We start from the raw sequence: 12,159 nt of genomic DNA on the forward strand, positions 1-12,159 counted from the left end.
TTCATGTCAGATGGAAATCTCGCCTCCGCCGCGGCTTTGAAGAGAAACGTCTGTGTGGTTAATTGTGTATATGTGAAAGTGTTTGTAGCTTTGTTTTCGTTTCTTCGATCGAGTCATTCCCTGCATTTGTCATGAAGGCTGATATCTCTCATCTGTTCGGCCTGGGCCAGACTTGAGCCTTCTTCCATGTTTACCATAAGGACAGGAAGATGCTGCTTTGCCTTGCCACCCCTCCCTATAACATCCTGGGATCTTCTGGAAACGTACCAAAGAAGGATGCCTTTCCATGGTCACTGGTGCTCAGTGACATATGCTTCTTCATCACACAACAGCTAATTGTAAGTGCGGTTTTAGTTCAGGCACAGAATGGGAATTTCACCGAATGAAATGTTGAATATTGGAGTAATGATTTACCATTGAAGCATGTTTAGAGCGCAATCGCATCAAACCGAGATATGCAAGAGAATAGGCATGAAAACACCCAGACAGTGTACCTAGCAGCTCTGTTGTCACTGGGCCAAATATTCTTTAAAAAACAAAGCCACTGTCAAGAAACTGACCACAAATTATGAAGTCCTTAAGCGTTCCAGGAAGCTGCAGATAGGATGGGGACGCACTCCGACCTTTGGAATCCGCCGTTAATTTGAGCTTCCGTGTGTGATTACACATGTCAGAACCCGGAGACACAAGGATGCCTTTCTTTTCTGCCCCCTCTTTGGAAATGATCTGACATATTTTTTATGACTCCCAGCCATTGTTCTGAGATGGATAAAAATAATATGTTGATGTGGCCGGCGGGTGTTTCCAGTGGAGAGGTCTTGGGTGCAAAGGGGGGGTCAGGCTGGCTCCCCAAACACAGGAAGACCGCACTGTAAGTCTGAGTCAGGGGGCGTCAAGGCTGGACACGTGTGTTCCCTCATAGACCCTCACCTTCAACTGCGTCTATTAATAACATCAGCTGAACTGTCCGCTCCTGGTGGCCGGGATGAGCTGACGGGGGCTTGTTGTTATTCCAACTGACTTTTACTGTAAATACACCGCATCTTCTATGACGCATAATGCAGCCAGGTCTTTGGTGCGCTTTTGTTCAGTAGCACATACGGAAACGTCTCAAATGCTCTTAAACTAACCTTAAATAATTAGTGGTGTGGGGGTGGGCGAGGTGAGGGGGGGGGGGGGGGGTAATCGTGCGTCCTTTGTAAAGCTTGAATTGGAGGCGTGTGCTGTCGCGGTGGGAGCGCGCAGAGGAAGGGAGGGCGATCTCCTCCGGACTCTAATAAGACCCAATGGCTGGTGCAAGGTGGCCAGGAGCTCCGAGACGCGCCCGAAGACGGTGGACGAAGGAGGGAAGGAGGAAGGAAATCTCAAGGGGCCGCATTTCTGGATGAGGGGCCAGGAGGATGACGGTTCCACGGAGGCGTCCATAGGAGGCACCGGGAGCCGCGGAGGGGGTTCCTTTTAGTGCGCGTCTCGTCTCGTCGAAGGATTCGCGGTAAGTGACGAGAACCTTGTGCCCCCCCCTCCAAAAAAGAAACACCTGTGCCGGGGGATCAACGAAACCCATAGATGTAGAAATCGACCTAGTTTGTCATTTATTTGAATTGCCTGGTGTCATAGAAACTTTATATCATTCATTTGGTTCATCATAAAGAAAGTGCAAAACCAAGGTCAAAACAACTGATTTGAACCTATTTGTACTTTACTTATCACAAGGGAATATTCTTAATTTCTCTTTTTTTATTCCTCATCAGCTCTAATAACACCTGATTTGGAATGGACCCAGACTCGGCCTTCATTCACATGCTGCTCCACACCTGGATCTGGGGAACCACTGTAGGCACGGCGAGTCACTGACTCCTGGGAGCCCCAGCCCTCCCCAATGAAGCAGTCCCTGTGGGCCCGTCTGGCACAGGTCGGCCTGCTCGCCGTGTGGACCTGCGTGTGGTTGGTTCAGGGATGCGGACCGGGCCCCGGCTACGGCATCCGCTCCAGAACCAGGAGACTCACTGCCATGCACTACAAGCAGTTTTTCCCCAACTTCTCAGAAAACAACCTCGGGGCGAGCGGGAGAGCCGAGGGCAAGATCACGCGCAACTCCGAGCGCTTCAACGAACTGGTGTGCAACTACAACACCGACATTGTCTTCAAGGACGAGGAGAACACCAACGCGGACCGCTTCATGACCAAGGTGAGGCTGGCGTGTTGTGGTTTAACGCGGTTCCATCGCCTCAGGTTATAAGGATGTTGTAGACTTTGGGGTGATACATCACTTATTGCCACCATCCTACCAGGTGAGCAAACTGAAAGTGATGCTCTCTGTGGGGTCTCTTGAACCCTTTCCAGCCAACCCCTCTGCTGGATAATTGATTAACCACATTACCATGAAGGGACAGGTATCGGTTTACTGCTTATGCCCTGCTACCCAGCGTGGCACCTTCAGGTCAAATCATATAACCTCATTCCTTGTTTGCCTTACCTTCCCTTGCCAGGCCCTTAACACTCAAACGACTGTTCAACACAGAGTTTGTAGGTTTTAAACAAACTTCCCCTCCAGTTTTCTTCAGATAAGAAGATCAGGATGTAATTCAACACTAGACTTTAAGAGCCTGCCTTTCCCTTCAGGAACATTTCCTTTTAATCTTTAACCAAAGTTTGTTATTGGAAATCAAACCACGACGGACTCTCAGTGGCACTTAATCTTAAACTCCTTTGTGTTTACTGGGGATAGGTACCCACATTCAAATCTCATGCCCAGAAAAGACAACCGATGGCCCAGAGCATTTTGGCTCTGGGGGCTTTTTGAATGCACTGCAGTCAGTGAAGTCCTGACCGTCCGATTTCGCCCTGCGCTGCATGCTTCAGCTTTCTGTGATTGTTTAGGATAGAAATCTGTGTTCCCTCCCCGAGTGATTGGTCCGCGATAGAAATCTGCGCTATCCGTATATGTATGCCCAGCTTGAATGTGTGTAAGTGCCCCTCTTTTGCCCAGATGTGAAAGACGCTCTTTATGCGTCATTCGGAGACTCGGAGGGGTCGCCTATACTAAATTCTCGCATGCTGAAGTAATGCCACCGTCGGAAAAGCGACTATTGTAGTTCTGACAATGAAACGCCTCTCTTCAATGGCATCGCGGGAAGAAAAAAAATGTAACACGTTTGTTTTCTGTCCTTCTCGCTTTCTCACTCTTGCTGTCACATTCCCAAGTCCATGCCCATACATTCTTGCCCTCTGGCCTCTCTCTTTCCTCCCAACCTAGGCCCTCCGCTACACTGCTTTCTTTTCACCCAGCTCTTTCTCACTCCATCTCTCCCGCTCACACTCTGGTCGCTTTCTTTAGCATTCCTCTTTTTATGCCCAGTAGCAACAAGAGCGTTATTCCATCAGAGAAACTGTCCAGGAGATGAAATGTATCATCTTGTTCGCTGACATTGTCATTTCACAAGGCCGTGACAATGCTTCACTGTAACATCGTGGACCCACGGGGGTGTTAAGAGTCACTGTGCACATTTCTGATCTTCTGAAATTCTGATCAAATGTCTTGGGTGAAACCGGAAAAAAACGGAAATGGAAGAGGCAGAGAATGGCCTTGATTATTCTGTCATGTTTTCGAAAAGGCCGAGGAATGCGGCGAACTGGCTACAGTAGCTCTGTTCTTGTGCTCTGATTGTTGGAGCAAGGTTGATATGGCCTTTAGCAGAGAAGAGGAGGAATTGTGCGATGATGCCAGCAGACAAACAATCACAACCTGAGAGCCTGACACGTTGAAATACTAGAATAATTCTTACACTTATTAACACTTCCGTGCACTGAGGTGTACTGCAGCAGGCCCACTCGTACACGAATACGCAGTGGCATCCGATTTATTAATGAATGACTGAGGTGGTAGTTCACTTGGGACCTGGAGGGTTGCCAGTTCAAGCGCCACATGCGGGCTGGTAGCTGGAGAAGAGTGGAACTGGTAACTGGCCCACGGAGCCTCCTGGGCACTTCTGACGTTCCTTCTATTTTCAGTGTTAGATAGATAGATAGACTAGTTTTGAAGGAAATCATTTTTTCTGAAACGTTCAAAGTATTTTAAAAGATAAATGAGAACAAGAAAAAAAAAAACATATTGTGGCCAAAATGATTATAAGTTATTCTTTTTTAATCACTTGGTGATGAAAAATCTCAGTTTCCAACTTCCTACACAGTTTCTAAATAAGCTCTAACTCATTGTGGGCATTTTTTAACTGCAATTTCCTGTTATATATTATTATATATCTATGAGAAGAGGGTGTCGACTGTTCATTTAATACTGCTTAGAACTGAACACCTTTCTTCTGTGTCTCTTTGTCCTCAGCGCTGTAAGGACTGTTTGAACAGGTTGGCGATTGCAGTGATGAACCAGTGGCCGGGGGTGCACCTGCGTGTGACAGAGGCCTGGGATGAGGACGGTCACCACCCTCCCGGCTCTCTGCACTACGAAGGCCGGGCCGTAGACATAACCACCGACGACAGGGAAACGGAGAAGTATGGCCTCCTGGCCCAGCTGGCTGTGGAGGCCGGCTTCGACTGGGTCCACTACGAGTCCAAATATCACATCCACTGCTCGGTGAAAGCTGGTAAGTTTTTTTTAAGGGCGGAGATCATGTAGGCAACTGAGATGATTTCAGGCCGTAAAAAGAAGAGAAACCCAAATCAATCTGCGTTTACTCATTGCGGCTTTTCTGCTTCCTGCAGATCACTCTGTTGCAGTGGAAAAAGGCGGCTGTTTCCCAGGCTGGGCCCGGGTGACGGTTGCCGGAGGGGTGCAGAAGAGCCTGTCGTCCCTGGCCGCCGGGGACAGAGTCATGGCCCTGTCTGGGACAGGCCAAGTCGTGTTGAGCCAAGTACTCTTGTTTCTGCACCAGGACCACGAAAGCTGGTCTACTTTTCTTTCTCTGGAGACAGAAGACGGCCATCGATTGGCCCTCACACCACATCACCTGGTCTTTTTATCCTCACATTGCAGACTCGACAGCAGTGAGTACGAGGCTCAGTTTGCTAGCAGGGCCAAAACCGGGGACTGTGTCCTCATCCATACAGCAGAGGCTCAAGTACGTCCATCTCGAATCATCTCAGTTTCAGAAGAGGAGAGTGTGGGAGTTTACGCTCCCTTGACCGAAGCCGGATCCGTGTTCGTTGAAGGAGTGCTGGCGTCCTGCTACGCTCTGATGGACGACCACAGACTTGCACACTGGGCATTCGGACCTGTGCGACTCCTCTCCTCATTTAACCACCTACTTTGGGAGGAGACGAGACATGAACCGCTGACGACAGACAGTGAAACCGCTCGCCTCGAGACTCATCGCAGCGCTTTGGCCGTAAAGGACACAGCAGGTGTTTGTGCAAATAACAGCACTCTGGAGACGCGAGGCCATCCGAGTGAAGCTCCGAGGATGGAAACGAGAGGGACGCAGACATCAGATGTGCATTGGTATGCAGAACTACTGTACAGTTTGAGATGGACATTTTTAGACTCCAACTCATTTTACCCGTAAAAGCCTGAAACTATTCACACTGTGTCACTGTGTACAGCTTTAAAAGATTTACCCTAACACTTTCTTGTCTGTAATAAATTAAAAACACTGGAATGACTCGCTTTCCCTTTTCCACTATTGTCTGCATTATAATGATAAGGGATATTTGATTTACTTGGATGAGACAATTTTTCTGTGCTGGTTAGTGTAAAAATATGTCAGTCCAAAATGACTATCATATTCTATTTGTACATCAAGTTACTTCTTTTAATTATTTCAGTCATACATACATATATACACATATATTATTTGAATGGGATATTAATTCATTTTCCCAAAATAGAATCTTTATTTTTGTACTCTTTGAATCATAATATATAAATGCTTCATTCCTTCATAATAATTTCACCACATGTATTGTATGATCTAACATGTTGTAGAACCAATAAAAATGTCATTTTAATAAGCAACACGGGAGTAAATTGAGTCAGCGAAGCTGGTTTTTCTTTTGCTTATTTAGCAGGAGTGTGAAACAGCTGAGTCATGTGCCGAAAGCTCCTTTCTGGGGTCGTAGTCGAGTATCATGTATGTTACAGTGTTCAAGAGCTCTGTGGAGATTTATTCCAGAAGGCTGAAGAAGGCTGGTTAATGAAAAGCCCAGATATACTTAATATTCCACACACTTAGCCACCACTGGGTCAACATCACAGACTTCATCACATAGCTACTTCAGGGGAGATATCCGGTATCTTACAGTCTTAAAGGATAAAGTTGTATTAGTAACTGCTGATTCATTTGGTTCACAAGTACTATTTTTGATGGAGTAATACAGTTAATCGCTAAGGAAGAAAATTCTGTTTTGTTGCAACAAGTCTACTGGTCTTCTCTTACAAAAATGCACTTTTGCTGTTACAACATTTAGTTATATTATTCTGTCACTTAAACCTACTTTTCAAAGGTTCAGAATGTGTGCGTATTCGTGACTGGTATCACAAGGTTACATATACGCCCTCTTGTGGAGAAACCGATATTACCCCTGTTTATTTTATTTCATAAGTTTTCTTAAACACTCTTGTATAATAACTACACTATATAAGATAAACTGTAATTCAACAAACCTTTGCTTTTGATATGTGTATTTTAATCACAGTGTAGCACATGTTTGACTGGACTACTAAACACAAAGCAGACAAAATATTCAGAGAGCAAACTGCAAAAGTAGCCCAAAGTATTTCTCTGTTATCTGTTAGGCATTTAACTGTACAAAATTGCAATACAACTGTATTCTCTTGTAACATCTGTGGAGGTATTCTAGGGGATTATCCTTGCAATACAGGAGGCAGATGGGAGAGCACTGATGACGCTGTCTGGCCAATAGGAAAAGCTCTTTGTCCTAATACCATCCTCTATTTACAGCCATCAGCCAATCAGTCACTGTCTTCAACCCTGTCTCAGCCCCCCAAAATCTAATCCAATCTTGCTAAAGCTGAATGGGGAGTTAACTAATCCTGTCAGTGGGACCAGTAATAACCTATTTTCAAATTGAAAACCTGCATGCACTACATTCAGGTACCGAGAGCCGTTATAAAATGAATACTGAATACTACCAGAAGCGATGATTTTAAATACATCGCCTTTAGAAAGCATATTGTTGTCATATCTGGTCCCTTTTGAAACTGCTGTCTGCTTTTTAAAGCTTTGTCTGCTCAAAGCGTATGATAACTTCCAAAGGTATTATTGGTCATGTGTGTGTAAATCAAGGCAATTCTTTATTTAGTTGCATGGAGGTTTAAAATACCAGACTATATTCATCCTGCTGAATAAATTGTTGGAACATTTTTCTCAAAAGTGGTCTCACGTGAGCTCCTAGGCCTCCTGATTGCTCTGCACATTTGCATTATGAGATATTTCACAGTGCAGGGTACGCTGTAGATGCTTTCTCACCACTTAAATAGCAGATAATATATTGTCAGGTATTCTTGCGTGATCACCTTTGAAACAGTTAAAAAGTGTTGAGTTATAGCCCAACGACGCCACTTCCTATTTACAGTTCTTGCTCTCGGGCATGACAGGAGATACACAACTGATGTAGATTAAACCTGTAGCCGTGGCACGATGGGACACACTTATTACCCAACTTCAGTTTTTGCAAGCTCACATGCGATGAAATCCAGGTTTTACATGTATTGCCTCAGGCTTTTTCTTCACTGTGTGGTGCACGACAGGACGGCATGGGGAGGTTTGGTGATTTGATTTAAGAGGTTTTGTGCCTCATGCCAGTAGGACTTTCTCACAACATAAGGATGAATAAAGCCCCTTTAATTTCCACCCCCAATTGTATGTGATATGATGATATTCCTTTATTGATCCCTGAATGGAAAATGTGAGGTGTTGTAGCAGCTCACAGACACAGATAATGAATAAAACATGTTCAGCATGTATCTCCAATACGCATATATATTATGAATGTCCATCGTACCCAATTTATTACATCCACAGCATTACCACTCATTTGTCCGACACTGATTCATGGTATTCATGTGAACTGATTAATCATGGGATGGATGGTAGCACATTAACGTGGTTAATACGATGATGTGGCCACATATCGCCAGGGTTCAGCATGACACGCAGGTGATCTGGTTTATGGAGGTCATAACCTGCTAAAACGTAATTGATTAGCCTGCTCTTCCGGCGCAACGCATAACGGAACTGTATAGCAGCAGGAGGAGAGGACAGTATCAGAGGCAGAATAGATTAGAAACCAAAAGGAAATGCACTGACATGTATTACGGAAAATAAATTGATGGTAAGAAAAAAAAATACACGAAACAAAAACTTTTAAATCGTGGCTGATAAAAGAAACAACAACAAATGCATTCATCTGTGAGCGTGTCAAAATCGCTTTAGTTCTACAACCATAACACTCTAATGAAAAATGGCTTCCCCGGATCCCAAAATGACCTAATATTTAATATAAATTACACCATAGTTCAGTGCTCGGAGCACAACTGTTCTGTGTGCAAAAATGATTGGCTTAGCACATCGTTGAACGTGGCTACAACACATCTTCTGCACGTTTTTACTGGTGTACATTTTGTTGATGTTTTTTTCTCGCATGAATACATTTTTGACGTAGCTGTTATTAGCTAGCGCAGCTAGCTAGCAGCAGCTAGCCACTCGGTGGAACAGCCGTGTGCAGACGCAACGCAGTTTAGAGAATTGAAGCGATGCTAGTGACCCATACAAGGGTGTCCATGCAAAGTTAAGCTGCATATTTAGCCGATTCGTCTTTCGCAGTGGACTGAAACTAAAAGTAAAGCTGTCGCGTCAACAAAGTTTGTGGCTGTAATCTCCGGATGCACTGTGCAAACTTGCTGCCGCTTTAACGACCTCGCTAGAGAGATTCCAGTACGGAGCGGAGGCTAGCTGCTGATAGGTTGTTAGCCTTCGAGCTAAACCCACAAGCAAGGAGCCAGTTAGCTGGGGGTAGTTTCTGGATTCACAGCCTGAAGCGGAGAAGCCGTCGTTGCGACCGGTTGAAGACACGTATCGGTGCTTACTAGTCCCCCGGCAGTAGACGACCACTCGATACAAAGCTCAAATCGCTGGTTAGCTAGCTAACCATAGCAGTGCCCATCTAGTCAAGGAGCTAGCTAGCATCACCGCACTGCCTGCCTTCCACCGAGGTGCACTTCCCCCACTCTCCCTCCAGCCGGCTAGCCGCAGCGACAGTCCGGTACTTAAAATGAAGGGACCATCAGCCTTTTGGGAAGCTGTGTGGCTGTTTGGATTGCTCTGATGTACGAGGAGACGATATTGTTTTTTTGAGGTGAGCTGTTTTTATTATTGTCTATTTCAACTTCTTACAACAGACGGACCTAAAGGCGCACCAACCCTGACCTTAGACCGGTGTTAGCTCTGCTGTCGGTAACATTTAGCTAGCCGTTAGCTTTGACCAGATGGGGATGTCTATTTGCTGGGGAGCTAGCTATGTTACCTGGCAGCCAACTTTAGCTTGAACTATAGTTCACGTTGGTTGTGCTCAAGGTATGGTCTATGTAGTAGTCGGTCGACGTTTTAAAAGTGCGCGTGCCTGCGCACGAAGCTTTGTGTATTTCTCGCAGTTTGGCCTCTTCGGGACACTTTGTTGCTACGTCACCATTGGTAGTTTTGAGCTTTTCCATTTCAACCGGTCGCCACTGACACGGACTAGGCTATTTGCTGGACAAAACCCCCCTTTGAAGTCGGTGTTTACATTGAGGAATAGTGCTTAGCTTCGCATTTATTCAACTATAAAATCTAATTTGCTTCTATCGGGGCACTGCAACAAACCATCTCTGCTATTAAACGGATATTACCACATAATAACCAAACGTCCACCGCGAAAGTTCATTCGTAGCGTTGACACTTTTAACGTAAATTTCGCTAGCAGGATGTTAACACTGTAACTTCACGCTACCCATCATGTCACCACTTTCCCCCCGAGCATCGCCATTCTGCGTGAACATTATCAGTTCGGTTTTGTACGACTTGGATTTGACGTCAAGTTTGTTGTCGAGGAAACATTACGTGTCCGGTATTGCTGCCACCGAATGCGTTCCTCACGGGGATTTAGTTCACACGCATCGTAGAAACATTATTTTTGTCCATGAGCTCAGTTGCTTTCTGCATCTAACAACGCTGGTGCCATTTGTTATAAAAAGTTTCAGCTTGGTGCGATATATCGTGTGAGGTAGCAGCGAAGGCACGATTCGTTTTCATTTTCGGAGTTGGGGCTGTGGAGCACTTCCTCGACCGGCGTTCTAAGCACTAAATGGTTCAAACAAAGATGCGCACGTTGTAATCTGTTTGACGTTGGGGTGAATGGCGCTGGGATTCTTCTTCTTTTGTGGTTGTTTTTGTTAAATTAGTTCTGCTCCCGCGGTTAAAAACAAAAAGTGCGCTCGTTGTCGGACAGGGATCTTGTTTCAACTGTTGTTGGGTGCAAATGAATAGTAAAAAGGTTTCGGAATGTTTGATGTCGACGGCGCGCAGGATGCGGAGCGACGGCCCCGCGTTTTGTTTTGCAACTGACGAAACGCCGCGAGACACTAAGCTGGATCTATATGTCAAATCCACCGTCACGCGTATTGTCTTTTGAGCCCTTTGGATCAGAACATAACGGGGCAGCGTCCACTCGCGGAGGTTTGTCGTTCGGTTTTCTAACGTTTGGAGAATGACGATGATGTACATATTTAAAAAAGCCCGTTGAGGCTGCGATGTAAGTGGAACATAACACGGGGGATACGAGCCGATCTCTGTTCTTTTAGTGTCTCGTGTAAACCGCACACACAAGTTGGAACACATGCCATGGAGTCCTGTTATTATTTGCGTTAATAACATGTATGGTGAAAGCTTTTTAACGGTTGGTTTTCTGATTACGTTATCTTTCCTAATGGCGTGAATCCGGCAGCGGAACTATGCTGCTTGCGACAAAGGTTCTGCACGAAACGAGCTGTGCTGCAACAGGAAGTTCAACACACGGAAGTTGTGTTTTCTTTGTGTATACCGATTTATGGTTGTTTTATTTGGGAAAACACCATTTTAGTTTCATCATTTAGTGCTGGTTCGCGCTGCTGTTTCGCCGATGTGGATTATGCATTACTTGGTAAACGATAACTCGAATTGTAAGAGCGGTTTCCGATTGCGCCGTTTTCATGAGCTCGATTGCATTAGTGCTAACGATAGTCAGATTAACACCCAACCCGTTTGAAGTGAGAACTCACGAGCTATGGTTAATTTGTCGCCTTGTTTGTTTGAAGTCCTAATGTGGAAAGTGATGTTGGTTGGACAGTGAGACTGGTGTCTAGTATGTGGACCTTTGGGGATTGATTTTATAATGTTGAAGTTATGTTGGGTAACTAAAATTCTGATAGCTACTTTGGTAAATGGGGAACTACATACCATTTAGCTGTTAATTGTTTCTTGGCAGAAATCTAAATCTCTGTCTTTTTTACTTATCGGATAGATTCTGATTCACACTTGTGATGTTTGGATCACTGGATATAATGCCAACTGTTCATTGTTCCGTGAATAGTTTCATCAAACTGTTTTTCTTCTGATTATGAACTAAAAGTTGACTTTACTTACTTACTAAATTTCAGATCTCTGTCAAGGAGGTCAAAATCAGTACGGGGAATGGACGAGCAGAAATCCAACTGCGAAGAAAATGACTCCGAACCTACTGGTAATGTGTGTTTTGTTTTTCAAAAATGTTCCCCATGTTGTTATGAATATCCTCTATTCAGCAGTAATAGAATGAATAATAAAATAATGTGCTTTTACTCTGAAAGAGAAATTTGTTTGGCTGTAAATCTTTTTCTTCCATTTATTCCCACTATATAAAGTGATGTTTTTCTTTTTCTTTCTAGCTGATGACAATGCTTCTTCAAAGCAGCTTGTCTCCTCTGAGGAGGAGTCCGAAGCCCTTCTTGCTGCTGAGAAGGTGTCAAGTGCTAATGCAGCCTCATCCAGCACACCTGTGTAAGTTAATCATCCTGAATTTAAGCAAAAATGAAATGATCCACACTCTTGGGGTGTATATCCCAAGAACCTCTTAATTGTTGGCGATGGCAAGAAGTGAATCTTGTGTTTTGAACAACCCCGTTGTGCCTCTACA

General features: G+C 44.7%; 2 protein-coding genes across 21 annotated transcripts in view; both read left to right on the forward strand.

Moving 5' to 3' along the window:
- The first annotated feature begins 974 nt into the window (after positions 1 to 974).
- On the forward strand, positions 975 to 5,968 carry dhh (desert hedgehog signaling molecule). The gene is made up of 4 exons (XM_040192939.2): positions 975 to 1,492; positions 1,752 to 2,188; positions 4,340 to 4,601; positions 4,720 to 5,968. Exons 2-4 carry the CDS (start codon positions 1,880 to 1,882, stop codon positions 5,517 to 5,519), a joined length of 1,371 nt encoding a protein of 456 aa, XP_040048873.1. The 5' UTR covers positions 975 to 1,492; positions 1,752 to 1,879; the 3' UTR covers positions 5,520 to 5,968.
- Positions 5,969 to 8,376: 2,408 nt separating this feature from the next.
- kmt2d (lysine (K)-specific methyltransferase 2D) overlaps positions 8,377 to 12,159 on the forward strand; it is a 30,587-nt gene continuing 26,804 nt past the window's right edge. For 5 of the 20 annotated variants that reach the window (XM_040192855.2, XM_040192860.2, XM_040192858.2 and 2 more), the window contains exons 1-3: positions 8,659 to 9,330; positions 11,645 to 11,727; positions 11,912 to 12,023. In XM_040192855.2, the coding sequence (XP_040048789.2) occupies positions 11,679 to 11,727; positions 11,912 to 12,023 (161 nt within the window). In that variant the 5' untranslated portion in view covers positions 8,659 to 9,330; positions 11,645 to 11,678. Of the gene's footprint in view, positions 9,331 to 10,427; positions 10,686 to 10,994; positions 11,168 to 11,644; positions 11,728 to 11,911; positions 12,024 to 12,159 lie in introns of those variants that run through there. The other 15 variants (XM_040192856.2, XM_078091739.1, XM_078091750.1 and 12 more) reach the window with 7 other exon arrangements.

The sequence above is a fragment of the Gasterosteus aculeatus genome, chromosome 2 (genome assembly GCF_964276395.1).
Source record: "Gasterosteus aculeatus chromosome 2, fGasAcu3.hap1.1, whole genome shotgun sequence".
NCBI lineage: Eukaryota > Metazoa > Chordata > Actinopteri > Perciformes > Gasterosteidae > Gasterosteus > Gasterosteus aculeatus.